Source organism: Monodelphis domestica, chromosome 2 (genome assembly GCF_027887165.1).
Source record: "Monodelphis domestica isolate mMonDom1 chromosome 2, mMonDom1.pri, whole genome shotgun sequence".
Lineage (NCBI taxonomy): Eukaryota > Metazoa > Chordata > Mammalia > Didelphimorphia > Didelphidae > Monodelphis > Monodelphis domestica.
This window is the reverse complement of record NC_077228.1, coordinates 64,727,470-64,746,836: the sequence shown is the minus strand read 5'-3', so window position 1 is coordinate 64,746,836 and position 19,367 is coordinate 64,727,470. Positions and strand designations below refer to the sequence as shown.

The window sequence follows — 19,367 nt, the reverse complement described above, 5'->3', positions numbered from 1 at the left end:
ATGTATGAGAAATAAGGCACATTGAGCCTGAAAAGTTATATTTCTATTCAGGTTTTTAACCATAGTATCATCCTTAGCTCCTCACTAGGCATTCTCTTTATTGATAAATCATAGTTCCACTAAAAAAGGTAGTATAATATAGCAGCCCAAAAAGAGTATATCATTATGGTAAATCATTTTAAAAAATGTAAGTCTCTTACAAAGTTCTAGTTTGTCTTTTTGGACAATAGTTATATAAAAATTAAAACCATTTTCAAAATGCCCTTCTCTAACATGCTACATACAAATTAAAGTTAGGCTAGAAAAGCAAAAGGAAGGAATTTATATTGGAATTTATATTTTGTCCTAGAGGCAAGAGCAATGCCTTGGAGCTTCTGGAGCAGGGAAATGACATATTCAGACCTGTGCTTTAGAATTCATCACTTTAGGCTTTTCTCTTCCATTGTTCCTAGTAACAAAATTTTCTCTCTTAGTGACTGCCCTCTCTTCCTGTACCTGACCATAAAAGCACCACTCATTATCAGCAACATGATGCTAAAAAAAACAATGATATTTATATAGAGCCTTAAGGTTTACAAAACATTTTACAAATATCTCATTTGACCTCACTACAACCTGGGAGGTAAATGCTATTATTAATCTCACTTACAAATGAGGAAAGTCAGGCAAAGAGGGGGTAAGTGATTTTCCCAGCATTATACTGCTAGGCAGAATTTGAACAAAGGTTTTCCTGATTCTGGGTCCAACTCTCTGTCTACCTTGCTAGTTAGCTGCCTGAGTTTCATGAAGAAACTATGTGGAAATTAAGGGAGTCTTGGAATCCAAAGATCTACCAAGAACATAGAGAATTTGAGAAGAGCCCAATGAGAAAAGTACCTGAGGAATCAATGAGTCAGTCAACAAGCATTTATAAGTGTTATGCACTGTGCTAGGGACTGGGTATATAAGTACAAAGTATGATATGATCCTCATTCACAAGAAGTGCATATTCTAATGGAAGGAGATAAATAAATCTAAAAAATATAAATGTAGCTAGGTGGCTAAGTGGATAGATCCAGGCCTAGTGTTGGGAGGACCTGGCTTCAAATATGGCCACAGAGATTTTCCATCTGTGTCACCCTGGACAAGTCACTTAACTCCAGTTGCCCAGCCCTTACTGCTCTTCTACCTAGGAACTGATTCTTGTATAGCTTCTAAGATAGAAAGTAAGGGTTATTTAAATATATGTCTGTATTTACATACATATACCTGCACACACAATATACAGATGTATAATATAACTATAAAGTTAATGAAAATAATATATACCAAACAGTTAAAAGATATTTGAGGATGCAAGGAGAGAATTCTAAACAGTATAAGGATCAGGAAAGGGTTCTTGCAAAAGACACGTTACATGCCCAGTGTTTTAATGGAATAAAGAGACTCCTTTGAAGATTTGGAGGTAAAGGAAGGAGGATTACATCCGAGCATGAGGCATGTACAGTGCAAAAGCACAGAGATGGGAACTGAATGTCATTTTTGAGGAACAGAGGCTTTTTGAATGTATCACAGTGTGGAAGGATAATAGGCCAGAAAGACAGGTTGTAGCCAGATCATTTTAGCCTTTTATAAGCCAAACAAGAATAGAATCTGCAAAGGTTATTCCAAGATGGGAGTGTGCACAGACACACACTATATACAGTAACCACCTGGCACTGGATCATTAAATAAACTTTTAGAACAAGAATTACATTATCAAGAATAGGTCATGTCAGATTAACTTTATTTCTCTTTTTTGACAGGATTACTAATGTAATAGAAGAGGGAAAAGCTAGAGATACAATTCATCTAGATTTTAATAAAGTATTTCATAAATTATCTCATTCTGTTCTCATAGAGAAGGTGGAGAAATGAAGACTTGACAGTATAATTAAATGCAGTTGGAATAGCTGGACTCTGTAGTTGTTAATAGTTCAGTCTCAGCAGAGGAGTTTCCAGTGGAGCATCCCAGAGATCTGTACATATTAAAAAAATTTTTCAGTAACTTGGATAAAGGCATAAATGAGATGCTTATCAAATTTTCAGATGACACAAAGCTTGGAGAGATAACCAAAACTAAATGACAGACCACTGTGCTAACTATAATAAAATGAAATTCAATAGGGGTAAATGTAGTCTTACACTTGAATACAAAAAAACCCACAACTTCACAAGTATGAAGTGAAGGAGACATGGTTAGACAACTCTGAAAAAAGTTCTATGGGTTTTAAACAATTCACTAAAAGACAGCAGTGTGGTGTGGCAACCAGAATAGTGAATGCCATCCTAACTGCATTATGAGAGGCATAGTTTCCCAAAAACAGAGAGGGATGGTTCCATTGCATTCTGCCCTTGTTGGACCACATCTGGAGTATCATGTTCAGGTCCAGATGCCAAGGTTTAAGGAAGTCATTAGTAAAATGGGGAGTTACCAGAAGAAGGTAACCAGGATGGCAAAGGACCTTAACCTTCTGACATATGAGGATCAGAGAAGATTTAGGGTTAAGATTGTGATTATTGTGTTTAATAATTTGGAGGGCTGCCATATGGAGAAGGAACTAGATTCATTCTTCTTGGTTCAGAAGGTACAACCCGGAATAATGAGTGTAAATTTCATAGAGGTCAGTGTGTAGGAAAGAAGTCAGGATAAATTTCCTGCCACTTAGAGCTTTTGAGAAGTGGAATGGGTTGTCTCAAGAAGTTGTGTGTTCTCCCTTGTTGGAGATCTTCAGGAAGAACATAGATAATCATCAATTAGGTGAGCTATAGTGGGGGTTCCTTTCAAGTGTGAGGTGGATTAGGCAGCCACAGGTGTCTCTACTGTATAATATTGTGATTCTGCATATATAAGACATAATAGAGAATCTCCCAAGTCTTAGCATAATGGAGAGCTTCTGAACACTTCTGATGATTCACATGGCTTAAATGGTATTGCCAGAATGAATCTAGAAAGTACTGCCAAAGATTTTTAAATAAACTAAAGATCTTTGGGAAATATATTATTTCTCCTTAGTGCTGCCTATGCAAAGCAAGACATGTAAAAGAGAACATTTGATTTAGGAAGTGAACACTTGCTTTAGAAAGCATCTGAGAGTGGATTTTTAATTTCTAGACCATACCTTAAAATAAATAACAACCAAGCATAGATATGTTTATAGTATAGCACTGTAGATCAGATTTTCACATGAACTTTTTTTAAAAAACCCTTACCTTCCATCTAAGAATCAGGCCTACATTCCAAGGCAGAAGAGTAGTAAGGACTAGGCAGGGCAGGTTAAGTGACTTACCTAAGGGCCCACAGCTAGGAAGTATCTTAAGACCATATTTGAACTCAGGACCTCCCATTTATGATCCTGGTTCTCAATTCACTGAGCTATTTCACTGCCCTCCATGTACAGATGCAGTAACAACATGTGACATCCATGAAATATGTTGTAATGTTTAGTTTTTTAAATGTGTGTGTATGGGGGAGTTCTACCACAATAAAAACAATTCAGAAAAAATATACTGATTTATATTATAATTTCTGGCAATATTTCAGAACAAAAAAAAAAGGATTTCTTTCATAAATATATTTTTGTATGTATTGCCATAATTTTCAGCACACCAAATAATATATTTTTATTCATTCTTCCTTATTTTTTCAAATAATTTATAATTTACTCTAAATGAAATCTTAAAATGTCTGAACATTCTAAATCAACTTTAAATGCACTTTGTATCTTTAACCATTTTTGTCCAGAGGCTCCAGCTTATCTTATAGATCTAATGCATGACAAAAATAATGAGATCCGAAAAGTCTGTGATAATACCTTAGATATCATAGCGGTAAGTACTCTATAATTATGCCTTCCATTCAAGAAGGTACTCTTTTGTGTCACATTTTGAAATACAATATGATATACCCTTTTTTCATTTTTTTAAATGTCACTTTGATGAAGCAAAATTTTTTTACTTATAAGCTAAAGCCATACTTAGCTCATTCAGTATGTTCAGAGCAAACATAAGTTTGCATTTTGAGTTGTATCAAAAATATTGTTTAAATTTTTATTTTAAACACTAGAGACTTTATTTTCAATCAAGTTTATGTTCAAATATAGGTTTCTTTAATTGAAACATTTATAAGCATTAAATATTTTAGGATATGCTTGCTGATTATTTAATTACTTTTATTATTTATTATCTTTGTTTATATATATATATATGTAAATCAGCTACATAGCTCAGATAGTTTAGTTACAAAGAATACTGAAAACCCTGGGTCAACCAATCTTCCATTCATTGGAAGAGGGTTTCAATTCATGTGTATATAGTTTGTTACATAGATTGCAAATTAGTCTTTTCTTGGTGTCACCTTTATATTTTTTAAGGAATTATTCTTAATATGTTATTTATTTTTAAATTATTGATTTATTGATTTTAGAAGTTTTATTATCTTTTCCTACCACAATCTCACATCTAATTGAAAAACAAAAACAAAAATCTGATAACAAATATGCATAGTCTAACAAAATAAATACAATATTGGACTTGGACAAAAATTCATGATTTACTCTGGATTTTAAATTTGTCTCATCTTTGGCAAAAGGTGGGTACAAAGTAATGTCTTGTCTTCTAGATTTACAATTTATCATTGTTTTAACCAGAATCCTAAAGTCTTTAAAAATTGCTTTACTCAGTAATGTTGCCATTGTATAAATTGTTCTTCTACTTCTGGTGACTTCATTCTGCATCAGTTCATAGAGTTCTTCTGTTTTCCCATGAAACTATGTATTTCATTATTTTTTGTGGCTCAAGGATATTCCATTATATTCATATACCATAATTTGTTTAATCAACCCTAAAAAGTAGGTACCCCACCTTTTCAATTTTTGCCTACTACTAAAAGAGCAGCTATGAATATTTTTATGAAGATCTTTTTTCTCTTTCTTTGATCATGTTAGGGTATAGGCCTTTTAGTAATCTGGATCAAAGGGCATGTACAATTTAACAATTTTTTTTAGATTTGTTCTAGATTTCTGTCTAGTATGCTTATTTTCCCATGACCTCTACAGTATTTTGTTATCTTTTCCTAAACTGAGAAATATGAGATGAAAATTCAGAATATCTTTATTTGTAGTTCTCTAATTAATGATTTGAAACATTTTCAAATGATTGTGCATAGCTTAGATTGTGTAGCCAGGAAAGAGGAAGGAAAAAGAGACATTGGGAACAAGATTGCAGAAGAGTATCATGTAGCACTTGCCAAACTTTTTTTAGTACCTACATTGACTCAGGGTTGTGAGAGGCAGAACCTGGAATCATGACCCTTCCCCCAAGGAGTTCTGGATGGTTTGGTCAAGAGAAGAAAAGAGGAGGAGGAAGAAAGGGTCCCAAGTGTGGGTCTCCTTCTTCCAAAAGGAGGAGATATACATCTTAAAGGAACAGTTGTTTTCTTTCCTACTTTCTCAAAAATTGGTATCTTTAGAGGGCAGCTGGGTAGCTCAGTGGATTGAGAGCCTGACCTAGAGATGGGAAGTCCTAGGTTCAAATATGGCCTCAGACCCTTCCCAGCTGTGTGACCCTGGGCAAGTCACTTAACCCCCACTGCCTAACCCTTACCACTCTTCTGCCTTGGAACCAATCCATAGTATTGAGGGAAGGTAAGGGCCTTAAAAATAAAAAAATAAAAATAAATAAATAATTTAAATTGGTATCTTTTGCAAAGAGTTAATCAAGTGAAATGTATATAAAGATGCATGATAAGACAGCTGCCTGTATATGCTGTCATGTGGGAATAGCTCTATTGCAGTGAACATCTGAATCTGGCTTGGTAAGGCTGGATCCAACCCTGGAAACCTGAAGCTATCCCCCCAACTGACATTAAGAGTTAGAGGAATAAGCAAAGCAGATGTGGGAAAGTAGTTTCTCAAACATTTATTAAGCATCTACTATGTGTATGGTACTGCTTTTTTCTATTTTTAATTTTTTAAATTTATATTATTTTTACTTTTATTTTTTATATATAATATATAAATTTTAACTTAATATTTTAAAAATAATTTAGGTTATTTTTAAATGAGTTAATCATTCATGAAATGCCTTTATGGAATGCTGTCAACAAGACAGTATAGCAACAGCCATATCTTAGTTCTGTTTGGGGCTTAGAGATAACTTTTGTTCTAGGGTTAACACTGGAACTTAAGACATTAGGGCCAGGTATATAGTTAAGGGTGCTGATAAGCTGCCTTTACTGCATATATTCATACACAAAAAGTGTTCATTCTAAAATAGTTATCTCTTGATGCAAGATTCGCGCAAGTACTAGACCAGGTAAAACTAAAGTAACAATATATAACTGAATTAAGATTTGATGTTATAAATAGCCATAATGTGTGAATTATTTAGGTATAGCCTTGTATAGAAGCAGCATATTAAGGGAAATTATCCCTTGAGAACCTTTCCATATTTAAGAGTGGTCTTGGAGCATCCATATTCTAATCATAAAAAGGGCTTGATTACAAGATGTTAATATAATGATAAAAGATGGGACAGGCCAAAAGATACCTATGTGGTATGAATTAATGCCAAAAAAGAAGCATTATGATAGAGTAAGAGTGATGGGCCAAGTCTTAGAATAATCTTTAAAAATCAGTACACTGAGTCCAGGGGGAAAAATTTTTTTAAAGAACCAAGTAGAAGGCACACAGAACTCTGAAGAGAAGGAATCTGGGACAAGCTAGGGGACTGAGATAGTTGGAACATAGGCAGAGGCAATCAAACCACCAGTTACTCAACAAACATTTATTATATACCTACTTATATGCTAGGAATTGTATTAATAGTTAGAGATAAAAAGAAAAGGCAAAAAAAAAAACAACCTAATAGAGATATTATACAAACAACTACATACAGGCAAGATATATATATATATATATATATATACATATATATATATATATATATATATATATACATGACAAATTAGAGATAGTCAACAGAGGACTTTAAGATATCAACTATTTCTGTTTTTCTACTCCAACCCTAAATTATGTTAGAATGAGTTTTAGTTTAGTGGACAGGATTCTGGGCATAAGGCTGCTCAGACATAAGAAGAGGGTCAGAACAAATGCAGTGTTGGTAAAATTTCCCAACTACGTTCCTTTTCCCCTTGAAATTTCCCCTGAAATTTTCTGATCCTGGGAAAAGTTTTAGATACTTAGTTAATCCTTATAAATAATATTAACCACAGAAATAACCTTTGTTTTTGTGGGCATACTTATTGGAAATGAATTTGGGAGAAAACAACTAAGAAGGAGCATCCCACAGGAGACCCAGAGATAGCTCTGACTCTGAGGTGTTTTTAACAGGACACTATCTTTGGCTAGAGACTGATAGTGATAAAGAGAATTAGATTCTTTTAAACTATTTGCCTGAGTAGATAAGGGGATGTTTAAACTAATTATACCAGGAACCCCAACTGGGCAGTGAGTCAGTGGTAGGAGTGAAGGGTAAAAAGGAGTAACTGAACTACTGTGGTGACTATCCCACTCTACACATATCTAAAATACTTTGTTTCCTAAGCTGTAATATATTGTGCCATAGGAAATGATGAGTATGTTTCAGAGCAAAGTAGGTTAAACCTCTAGGAACTGATGTTAATGTCCAAAGTGAAATTAGTAAAAGTAAGGCAATTTATACACATCATCTTTAGAGTTGAAAGATTTTACAAGTTGGACTAAAAATGAATCATGCCTAACTACCCCCTTTTGAGAGGTTAGGGATTTAAAATCCAGAATGAGACATGCATTTTGGGCCATGGCCAATGTGAGAGTTTGTTTTGCTTGTCTCTCATGTTCATTGTGAAGTGGTCCCACCCCCACTCTCAGTCACTTTGGAGAACAATGAGAAGAAGAGATAACAAATGTTTGTAAAAAATAGATGCTTTTTTAAAGATTCTCTATTTTCTACATTTTCACCATAACTAATTTTTATAAATTAAAAAGTCTCAAACTACATATTTGGAAAGAAGTGTTTTGTTCTTTATTTTTAAAGAGTTAACTTTATTCAGCAGACAAAATATGATTGTAATAATATCAAGAAGAATTAGATGCTTTACAAGCCTTCTGTAGCATTTGTCACAGAAATTATGGAAATGTTACACTAGTGATGAGTTGTTTAATATAGTTTGGCTCAAGCTTGCAATTGATGAATTGAAACAGATGTCTTGCTTCAGTATGTACCATGGTAGATTACATGATTTGCTGATCAGTCTCTGTAGCCTTGTCACCAAGTTTTCACCTGACTGACTAAGACTCCCTAGAAACCAAAACAAACCCCAATCATTTAGTTTCCTCTAGGAATAGCAGCTCAGTTGGACCCCACCATCTCCTTTCCAAGTCCTTCAGAACAATGGAGAAATGAAGGAAGAGAGAGGAGATATAATATAACCTAATCATTTGTTGAAATTTGAAGTTTCTCTCCCCATGACCCTTCTCTTTCCTCCATAACCATTTTCACTCCAAGGAATTCAAAAGGACATGTCACTGGATAAGTTAATGATTTCTAGTTTGGTTATAGATTTGAGATTCCTTTAAATTCTCTAAATTACTAGATGATTCCCATATTAAATTACTAGGGAGGCCTTCAGAACTTTGAATTTCAAAGATATGTGCTGGACTTCCAGAAACAAAGCTGCTGAGGAAACACTAAAAATTAAATGTCCAACAGTGCTTTAGAGAGAAGGGGCCATGACCAAAATTGTAGCTCAGTATTGTACCTTACATAGAAGTTAACAAATAGAGCCCCACTGGGCAGCCAAGGGTCCAGTTGTATGTGATGGTTTGGTAATAAGACCATAAAGTCTTTCTAACTGGGAGAAATAAAATATTCCTTTTCTAAGGGACAAACATGGTCATTGATGGGTGGGGCTAAGAAAACTTGGTTTCTTCACAGAATCATGCATTCATTTTTCCTTTGGTAAATGATGGACAGATTGTATCCCTTTCAGCTATTGAAAAGCTGAAAGCCTGTCTGTTCTTGCTGTAATAATCTGAAATTAATATCATGATCCTGTATCAAATAGCTTATTATTTTGAAACATATTGTCTGACTTCATTCTAAAACAACCCCATGCAAAATATATTTGATACATGTAAATGAAAGTCTGTTTAATACATGATAACTGGTTGTCTTTACTATAAATCAACTTTTGGCTCTGTTTTTAAAATGAGACAAATCTATGTCATTTAGATGTAGACTCTGGGACTATCAATTCCCTTTGAACAAAAGGCAAAGCTTTACAGGATAAGTTAAAGTATCTCTTTTTGAAACATTTACCTGTTGCATGAACCTCCTTTTAGAATTCACTCACACATATGTGAACCTATCAGACAGACTTTAGGATCTTTTTCTAATGTTTTGTGTGTGTGTGTGTGTGTGTGTGTGTGTGTGTGTGTGTGTGTTGGTTTTCCCCACATATACAGAGAGAACCCCAGATTTTAGAGATTCCTTCAGTCATATACTTCAACTACTTCTTGAGGTTCCAAAGCTATTTCCACACCAAAAGAACAAGAAATATAATGAACTTTCTTGTATGCCCTTGCCCTACACACATACATACTATACACAAGAATGAATCCAGATCCCTTCTGTGTTTACTCACTTTCATTGATTCATCATTTCAGTATGCCACAATGTTTTATTATTTTAGTGATTGCTGCTTTCCAGACTACAACAAAAAGATATTAAAAAGATAAAATATTACAATTAAGGGTAGAAACCATCAAATTATTTTGCTTAACCACATGTGATTGTTATTGTTTCCTTAATAGTCTGACTTGATATGATGTTGTACTGGCATTGAACAGGGTAACCTACTCAGTGCTTCCATGTTCCAGGAGACACTTGTTCTTTATGGTCTGGTATGGAAATGCCACAAGCAGGAACCTAAAGGATAACATTTGTGACTCTTCTTGTGAGAAAGAAGTCAAGCATGTATTAAATTTCATAATCCTATTGTATATAAAGTATTCCTTTAGGAAATTTAGACAGCAGTGTATCATTTTGCTCCAGCTAATACCTTAACCTTAAATGTGCAACTAAATTTTTCTAAACTTTCTTTAATTTAGTATGAAAAATTACATTAAATAAACCATATTACAGACCCAATTAGAGGGCAGCTGCATTAAAGAAGAAAGGAAAATCTGTTTTACATTAGCGTTAGAACACAAAGCAGATCTATGTAGTTCCATGTTATCCTATAGTGTGTTAATCAGATACAAGGTGTGACAGAAGCCAGTGACAAAGAGTATTCCTGATAGGGAACAGGCTCTGATAATAGGCTGTTTAACGCTTCATAATATTTCAATGGTTCAATAGTAAACAAAACTAGAAGTAGAACTTCAAAAAGGATGGCACATTCCATACAGAATCAAACCATAAGTCTTCCATGACACTTAGGGTCTCCGACAAGAAGAAAATCAAAAACAAAACACTATAGTCATTAAATAAAAAATAAGCTCTTGATTAAACATGAGAATACCAGGGCACACTGCTCTTAATTAGAATTTTTTTTTTAATGAAGGAAAACAACTACCTCTTGACATTGTTCTCACAGTGGCCCAACTTACTGATAAATTTTAGTGACAAGTCTTGGCTATAGTTGAGCTGTGATTAACTTCCTTTGCTTATTTACCTAGGGAAAATATATGCCATTTTTATTTAAACGAGTTTGCAGTGTGTTGATTTTAGCTAATATGTGGTGAAATTTTTTTTGTTGAAATCATAAATTTACATCATTATTTACCATTGAAATTTTTGCCAATTTAAAAATATTTTCCTTAGTTATTTCCTTTAACTTTATGAAATCATATTAATCGTAGAATTTGTGTCCAAACCTATTATAACCAAAAGGGATCTTCGTGATTTTCTAATCCAACAGCTTCATTTAATAATAAACTTGAGGAGGCAGCTGGGTAACTCAGTACTTTGAGAGTTAGGCCCAGAGACAGAAGGTCCTGGGTTCAAATCTGGCCTCAGACACTTCCTAGCTGTGTGACCCTGGGCAAGTCACTTAACCCCCATTGCCTAGCCCTTACCCCTCTTCTGCCTTAGAACCAATACACAGTATTGGTTCTAAGACAGAAGGTAAGGGTTTTAAAAATAACAATTACAATAATAATAAACTTGAGTCTTAAAGAGATGGTTTGCCTCGTCATATACCTAAGATTCTTGTTGTCTTAACTCCATCACAAGTTTTTATTCCATATCATAGTTTTATTACTGATTTGCACATAGAAATAATGAGACACAGGGAAGTTGTGACTTGTACTTTTTACCCTAAATGTGGTTTGTACAGAAATTAGAATGTTGTTTATAATTATCCTTTAAATAACTGATATAGTTTACCCGTAACTTCTCAAGATAAGAGGTAAAGATAAAGTGAACTACTTGGACAATTTAAGAGTTGGTCTCTACTCTCTCTAATGATAATTTGAGCCTGTGAATTTGCCAATAGAATTTGGTCACCACTACCATAATCTCAATCTACAATCCCAAAGCACCCCCTTTTGGTGTGGTATATAGGATCCTTTCTGGACTATAATATACAGGACCTTGACCCCCTCCCTCAACTGACAAATCATTCAACTTTCACTGTAAATACAGATATCATACATAAATACATACATACACATATGCAGTTATTTATTTGAATAAATTTTTTACATGTAAAGGAATTTTTCCTTCCAGGAGATTTGATTTTAAGAGCACAATCTCTATTCAGATCAATATGATATTAGTGGAATAAGAACAGACTAGTCCTTAGTCTCTTTTCCCAGCATCCCTAAACAGAATTTCATAGCTCATTGATAAGATTTTTTTCCCATAAAAATCTGGTTGAATATGATTTTTTTTAGAACTTAATAGAATAGCATTTAAATAGTCAGCTCTAATGTTTATTACATCATGGGTACAGTTTTACTTTGCACATACCACATTCTAATTGCAGCTATGTATTTTTGTGTATGACCTCTCCCTTACAAGATATTAAGATCCTTTAGGACAAGAACTGGTAACAAGTCATTTCTGCATTCCCTGAAGACTAACATAATGTCTTAATATACAAGGATCTTAATGTTTATTGAATTGTTTGTAAAGGACATAGTTGTGAGTGTTATAAGCTATATCACTATAATAAGAATAAAGAAGTAAGAAAATATTCAAAATAATGTTACCAACTGTACATCTTGATGTCAAGCTGCTTTATAAGTGCCAGATACCTCAGAAGATTAACTGTATAACAAGGTAGAATATTTTATGATACATCTGAAAACCTAATAACACTTCCTACTGAGGCTATTAACCTGAAAAAATTGAAATTTTAGCATTATAGAATGGTTAAAGGTATTTTTTAAGTGTAAAATCCACATGTAAGCCCATCTTTGGGTTTGAGAGCAAGTAAAGTTTTGTTTGTTTGTTTGTTTTACAAGAAAGGGAATATATAGAAGTAATTAGTCAGACTGGTTGCTTTTAATTTTTCACATATGAGATTATTCTCTCAAACTATTTAACCCAAAGAAAAACATAATTTTTAGTTTAAGACCTTAATATGTAACCAAGTACATATAAAGTAACTTTTCTCTAAGTTATAACAAAGATTTATCTTTAAGCTACCAAGTATTGAAAATACTTTGTTATAAACTTGCTATAGTACAGTAATATAATCATATAATATTTTTAGTGTTAGTTAAAATGCCTTTTGCTTGATAAAACATTTTTATATGCTTGAGGAAGCCAATCCTCAGACTAGTGTTACTGTTTAAATAGATTAAAATTATCTGTCAGTACATAATCAAAAACAAGGCAACAGTGGTTCAAGTTGTAGTTCATTGGGTTGTTTTTTTTTTTTAACGAAAGTATAAGTAAAAACTGTAGTGATTAAAATAGTGGGAGTTATAAACTATGGTAGATAAAAGAGTGTTTGGCTTAAATTGTGACTGCAGAAAATATGGTCTCAAGACAGTGTCTTGTTTTAATCAAATATAAGGTGGTCGCCAGGGGAAAATTCCCAAATATTAAATATACCCAAGTCACCTGGGTTTTATAGAGATTTTAATTAATACAAATGAGGAATTAAAGAAAGGGAGAGAGAGAAAAAAAGGGAATAATGAAAAAAAGGCTAGGCCAGCTTAGGCCAGCCTTAAGAGAGAGAGATCAGTCAGTCTTCAATCCACTCACCACAAGATTTGTCCTAAGCAAGATTCTAATGTTCAGAGAGACACCAGTTCAGCAAGCTCCATCTCCAGAGAGAGATTCTTCTGACAGACCCTTCTCTCAGCTTTTCATCTCCTTTTAAAGGGAATTTTCTCCTATGTCACCTCCCCTAAGTTCTCACATCTACCAATCACAGTAGATGGTTTCCAAAGGACAGACCATTCTTAATTCACACCTAAGTAGGCTTAAACTTTTGATTAAGTTCACACCTGGAAAAACCTCTGAGTAAGTTCTCACCTCTTTGCTCCTTGTAAACTCACAAGTTGCCTGACCTTTATAGGTACTTAGCACCCTTTTGTATTAGATCTAAAAATAGGCACAGCTTAAGAACTTTTGCCTTACTATAAGTATGGGTTTAAGTATTTTTCATTGTTCAGCAAGGAGTTTCTTCCCCTAAAGTATGCTTAAGTAGGGGTGGAGTAGAGGTCTCACATTCCTGATCTAAGTCCCTTCATTGTTTAAATGGGGAATGGTCTTAACAAAACCTTATGAAATAGGGTCTGAGAATTTTTTAAAGTTCACAATCTGATTTCTTTCTCAAACTATGAATGCATTTAAATGTACACAATTAACAATTATTAATGTGTATATTGGTCATATAGAATCACAGTGAAAACCCCATGAATATTTATTCATCTCTTCAAAACTGCCCTCTGGTATATGTAAAAAAAGTTTCATAGTCATGGAATTACCAAAGGACTTTGGAGGTCTTTGGAGTCCAACTCCCACCCAAAGCATCAATCCACTCTGTAATATAATATCTGTTATGATTGGTCTTCCATCCCTCATTTAAAGACACAATGATATGGAATTCACAGTTACCTAGAAATCTTATTCCATTTTTGGACATTAGCAATTGTTAGAAAATCTTTTCTAATGTCAAGCTATCCAAGTTCAATCCAATTCATCAAATATGTATTAAGAGCCTACTATGTAAAATGTACAGTTAGGTAAAATGTACTGGGAAATACCAAGACAAAAAACAGCACTCTGCCCTAGAGTGGCTTACTTTATATTGTAATAATTTATCTTCCAGATAAAGAGATTAAGTAAAATCTCTCTTCCACAAACCCCTGAAGTACTTAAAAGCAATAATGTTGGGAAGCAGCAGGGTGGCTCAGTGATTGAGAGCCAGGCCTAAAGACAGGAGGGGTTCAAATCTGGCCTCAGACACTTCCTAGTTGTGTGACCCTGGGCAAGGCACTTAATCCCCATTGCCTAGCCCTTATCATTCTTCTGCCTTGGAACCAATACGCAGTATAGATTCCAAGACAGAAGGTAAGGGTTTTTTAAAAAATAAAAAGAAATAAAAATTTAAAAAACTGATAATGTTGTCCTTCTCTGCAAACTAAATATCTGTGGGTCCTTTGAGTTCTTATAAGGAATGCTTTTCAGCCCCCACATCAACCTCATCTTGAGCTGTTGCTGTTGCTGTTGTTGGTAATGGTAGATGGTAGTGGTTTCAGTCCTGTCTTGACTCTTCCAGGACCCTATTTGAATTTTATTTTGTTTTTCTTGTCAAAGATACTAGAATTATTTGCCATTTCCTTATCCAATTCATTTTATAGATAAAGAAACTGAGGCAAACAAGATTAAATGACTTGCCCCAGGGTCACAAAGCTAATATATGTCTGGGGCCAATTTTGATGCTCTGTGCCACCAAATTACCCTTCTTAAAACTCTAGGTCAATAGTATCAACTCAAATAGAATGGATTCTAGCAGGCAACATACTGACTTAGAAAACCACAAATTATAGTTGTATTTTTATTTAGTTTGTTAAACAATTCTTAATTTATTTCTGGCCACTCTGGGGAGTTTTTCAAGCAGCTTGTGGCTTTGAGTTTGATAGCTCTATTCTACTTGGACTTCAACTTGTTAAACATTAATCTTAAGACATCCTATGCAGAACTGCACTTCTAGTTGTCTCCCTAGGGCAGAATGGAGCTGCTAACTTCTCCTTTTCCCAGAGCAAATAAGTTGCTAGACTTGAAATGAGAAAGACTTGGATTTAAATCCTCCCTTAGTATTTTCCAAGATATATGGCCCTCTGCAAGGCACTTAACCTGTCTGTGCCTCATCTATAATGATGGCATTGAGCTCAGTGGCCTCTAAAATGTGCATTGCAGATCTAAATCTATGATCCTTTGATTCTTTCCTTATCACCTTAAGTCTCATTGTCTTTTTTTGCCTACCATGTCACCCTATTGATATGAGTATACAGTTTACTAAACCTCCTAGCTTTTTTAACCCAACTGTAAGACTTTTTTTAATCTATTGTGACATATTAGATAGAATGTTGGATGGACTTAGTATTATAAAAACTGACCTGAGGTATGCTGGGTAGGTCATACAGTCTCTCTGTTTTATTTTCCTTAACTGTAAAATTCAGTAGGATTCAACAATTAATTAATTTCCTTCTTTGTGCCAGGCACTGTGCTAGGCACTGGTCCCTCAGGGTTAGAGTCAAATGAGATCATAAGTGTAATAGACTTTGCAGAATTTAATATGAGATATAAATATGAGCTATTATTCCTGTTTAATTCCATTTTATGAGGCAGCCAGCTCTTTGAGAGTGGGAGTGAATTTTGACAATTATCCCCTGATGTTTGAAGAATACTTAAGAGTTAGAGATGAGCATTTGACTGACAACTAACACCAACAGATTGCTCTTAGGGTATGCCTTGACTAAAATATGTGGAGGTTTAGAATATCTTTATTCTTTTTATGATTAAGCTTAGGACAGTTAGTCAAGCACTTGACCATTTAAAATTTTTTATTTTGGTCTTTTCTTACAAGGATTCTCATTCCAAATGGAAATATTATGCTTCATTGTATTCCTAGTTTTATGCTGATACTCTAAATCTATTCTAAATCTGTCTATAATAAGTCTATGCATTTTTATATCTGAATTCCATCAATAAATTATTTGTTTCTGATATCATCTTGTCAACTGTAAATTTTATAATCCTTCATTTAAGTTATTTATGAATCTGGCCAAGGAAGAAAAGTTTTTGCACTTTTTAGGTATCCCTTCAGGTTGTCTGTCTATGGATTACTATTCTTTGGGTCAAATTAATAAAGCAGTTGTATGTTAGATAATAGTATAGTTACATCAGTTTTAGATTTCTTATTTTGTCCACAAGAATTTTGTGAAAGATGTTGTGAAGGAGGCAGCTGGGTAGCTCAATAGATTGAGAGCCAGGCCTAGAGATGAGAGGTCCTAGATTCAAATCTGGCCTCAGATACTTCCTAGCTTTGTGACCCTGGGTAAGTCACTTAACCCCCATTGCCTAGCCCTTACCATTCTTCTGTCTTAGAAGAAATACATAGTATTGATTCTTAGTTGTAAGGTAAGGGTTTAAAAAAAAAAAGATGTTGTCATGTGTCTTGCTAAAGTCTAGTTATTTTCTTTATAACATTGTCCCAATCATTAGACTAGTGACCTCATCATAAAAGAAAATAAGGTTTGGCTTAACTTGTTTTAGGAAACTTATGCTGACTTTTTATAATTGCCTCCCCTTGTACATGTTTACAAAATATATCCCTTAACAATGTTATACCATTTTATCAAGAATCCGTGTCAAACATCATCCTATAGTTGGAAGCACATACTTTCTTAACCCTCTTTGAAATGTATTTCATTTCCCATTCCTCACATTCAGTGCATCTTTTTCATTCTCCATAGTTTTTAGTTCAGTAATCACATCCACAAGTTCATTCAGCATTTTGTGATATGTAGTTCATACAGTTCATGTAACTTGAACTTATTGAAGTCCTCTAGGTACATTTTTTAAAAATCCTTACCTTCCATCTTAGTACCAATGCTGTGTATTGGTTCCAAGGCAAAAGAGCTATAAGTGCTTTGCCGTGGGGATTAAGTGACTTAGCTAGGGTCACACAGTTAGGAAGTGTCTGAGGTCACATTTTGAACCCAAGACTGCCTGTCTCTAGGCCTGACTCACTATTCACTGAGTCATCTAGTTGTCCTCTCTATGTACATTCTCCTTTTTTTAAACTATATTTTACTTTTTTTTAATCACATGTACAAACAATTTTTTACAATTGTTTTCTAACATTTTGCAATTCGAATTCTCTCCCTTCCTCCTTCCCCTCCATCTCTGAAGCAGCAAATGGCCTATAGGTTATTCTAGTGCTTTCATGCCATACATATTTTCATATTCTCCATCCTTTGTCAGAAGATATATATCACACATACAATTAAAAAACCCATGAAGGAAATAAAGTGAAAATTGGCATTCTTTGATCTACAATCAGATTTCAACAATTCCTTCTTTGGCTTTGGATAGCATTTTTTATCATGAGTCTCTTGGTGTTATCTTGGAACCTTGTTTTGCTGACAGTAATATAGTCCTTCTCAAGTTGATCATCATACAGTATTTCTGTTGCTTTATATACTGTTCTGGTTCTGTTCACTTCACTTTGCATCAATTCATATATATCTTCCTAGGTTTTTCTGAAGTCAATCTTGTTATAGCACAATAGGTATTCCATTACACTCATATACCACATCTGGTTTATCCATTCCCAACTGATAGAAGCCCCTCAGTTTCCAGTTCTTTGCCACTACAAAGAATGCTGCTAAAACTGTTTTTGTGCAAGTGGGTCCTTTTCCCTTATCTTTGATCTCTTTGGGTTACCACCCCAAAGCAGTATTGCTGAATCAAAGAGTATACAGTTTTATGACCCTGTGGGCATGGTTCAAGAGCTCTCCAGAATGGTTATATCAGTTTCCAGTTCCACCAACAGTGTATTAGGTTCCCATCTAGGTACATTCTAAAGAGATTTGTTGTTCTGTCTTCTCAATTATAAAGATAACTTCGTGAGGGGGTTGGGGGGGGGGGGGAATGCAGGTAGGAATTAAGTAGTTCCACTTTCTCTGTATCATTAGTTACCATCTTATCCACCTCAAACATTTGCCCTTATCCCTTCTTAAATTGTAGCTCTTATTCCCTTCATAGCTTACAAAGTATTTTTCTTGTTGCATATAATATCATATATTTTCGTGAAAGCAATTCTTTAAGATAGAACAAATTATACTGACTTGAAATATTAGCTGCAGAACTATGCTGCAGAATGATCCTCCCACCCAAAAAGCATAGCTGATAGACCCAAAATTTGATAGGCAAATATAGTTCATTGTTATCTTGGATGTTAGAAGAGGCGGGATAGAAATTGTTGTTTCTATCTAACTCTACTAGTTTATTTGTAGAAGGCAAGCAATTATACACTGATAAGTGAAAATGAAATAGCTATTGGGCTAGCTTTCATAAAGAAACAGATGGATTCTTTAGTTTCTCTTTTAGCTTTTGTCAAAGAGAAAGTCAGAGATAGAGATAGAGAGACAGAGCTAGTCTTTTAAGAATCTTATGTTCCCATTGTGTATTGGTCCATTAATTTAAGTAAATCTGTGAGTCTTCTTGACAGAGCTTAAAGTTGGCAACAACAATGTATGTGAACTTGGCAAAAGACAATATATGTGATGTGAGCACAGCTCCTCTGCTATACATTTCTTATGAGAAGATTTTTGCTTAAATTAGGATAATTAAGTCTTACTGGAGGATGTAAGACGATCATCCCTAGAGTAAGGAAGAATTTTCTTTTAAGCAGAAGTTTTTTACTAATTTGTCTAAATTTATTATGTCTATGTTTAACATTTTGTATTTTGTTTTATTTTTTCCTATCTATAACATTTCACAAGTATTAAGCAGATCTAATGCTGGTAGCAAGAGAGTCCTCTTGATGAATAAGTAAAACTCTTTTATGTCATGTTCACTGGATTATTGGCTGAATTCTCAATTCCTATTATTCTACTAGGAATTGGTACTCTAAAAATGCAAATCAATTTGATTCTCTTAAAAATTTCTATTCTTTAATAAAATTCAAAAAGCTTCATTAGATAATATATACCTCCCAGCATATGTATTTACCTAAATAATCAGATGTGTCTGAATCAACAAGAAAAACTATTGTTATGCTGTCAAGAAAACATTCTGTGACTGGAATTCATTCTAAGATTTTATAAAGTTGAATATTTTTAGAGACTTGAAATTTGCTTAGAGAAAATGAAATG

General features: G+C 34.0%; 1 protein-coding gene across 8 annotated transcripts in view; it reads left to right on the top strand.

Annotated features, from left to right (window-relative positions):
- KIFAP3 (kinesin associated protein 3) overlaps positions 1 to 19,367 on the top strand; it is a 196,560-nt gene that overhangs the window by 140,360 nt on the left and 36,833 nt on the right. For all 8 annotated transcript variants that reach the window (XR_461274.3, XM_007480753.3, XM_007480755.3 and 5 more), the window contains one exon: positions 3,764 to 3,849. Coding sequence is in view for 7 of the 8 variants with exons in the window: in XM_007480753.3 (XP_007480815.1) it covers positions 3,764 to 3,849 (86 nt within the window). In the remaining variant the exon portion in view is untranslated. The remainder of the gene's footprint in view (positions 1 to 3,763; positions 3,850 to 19,367) is intronic.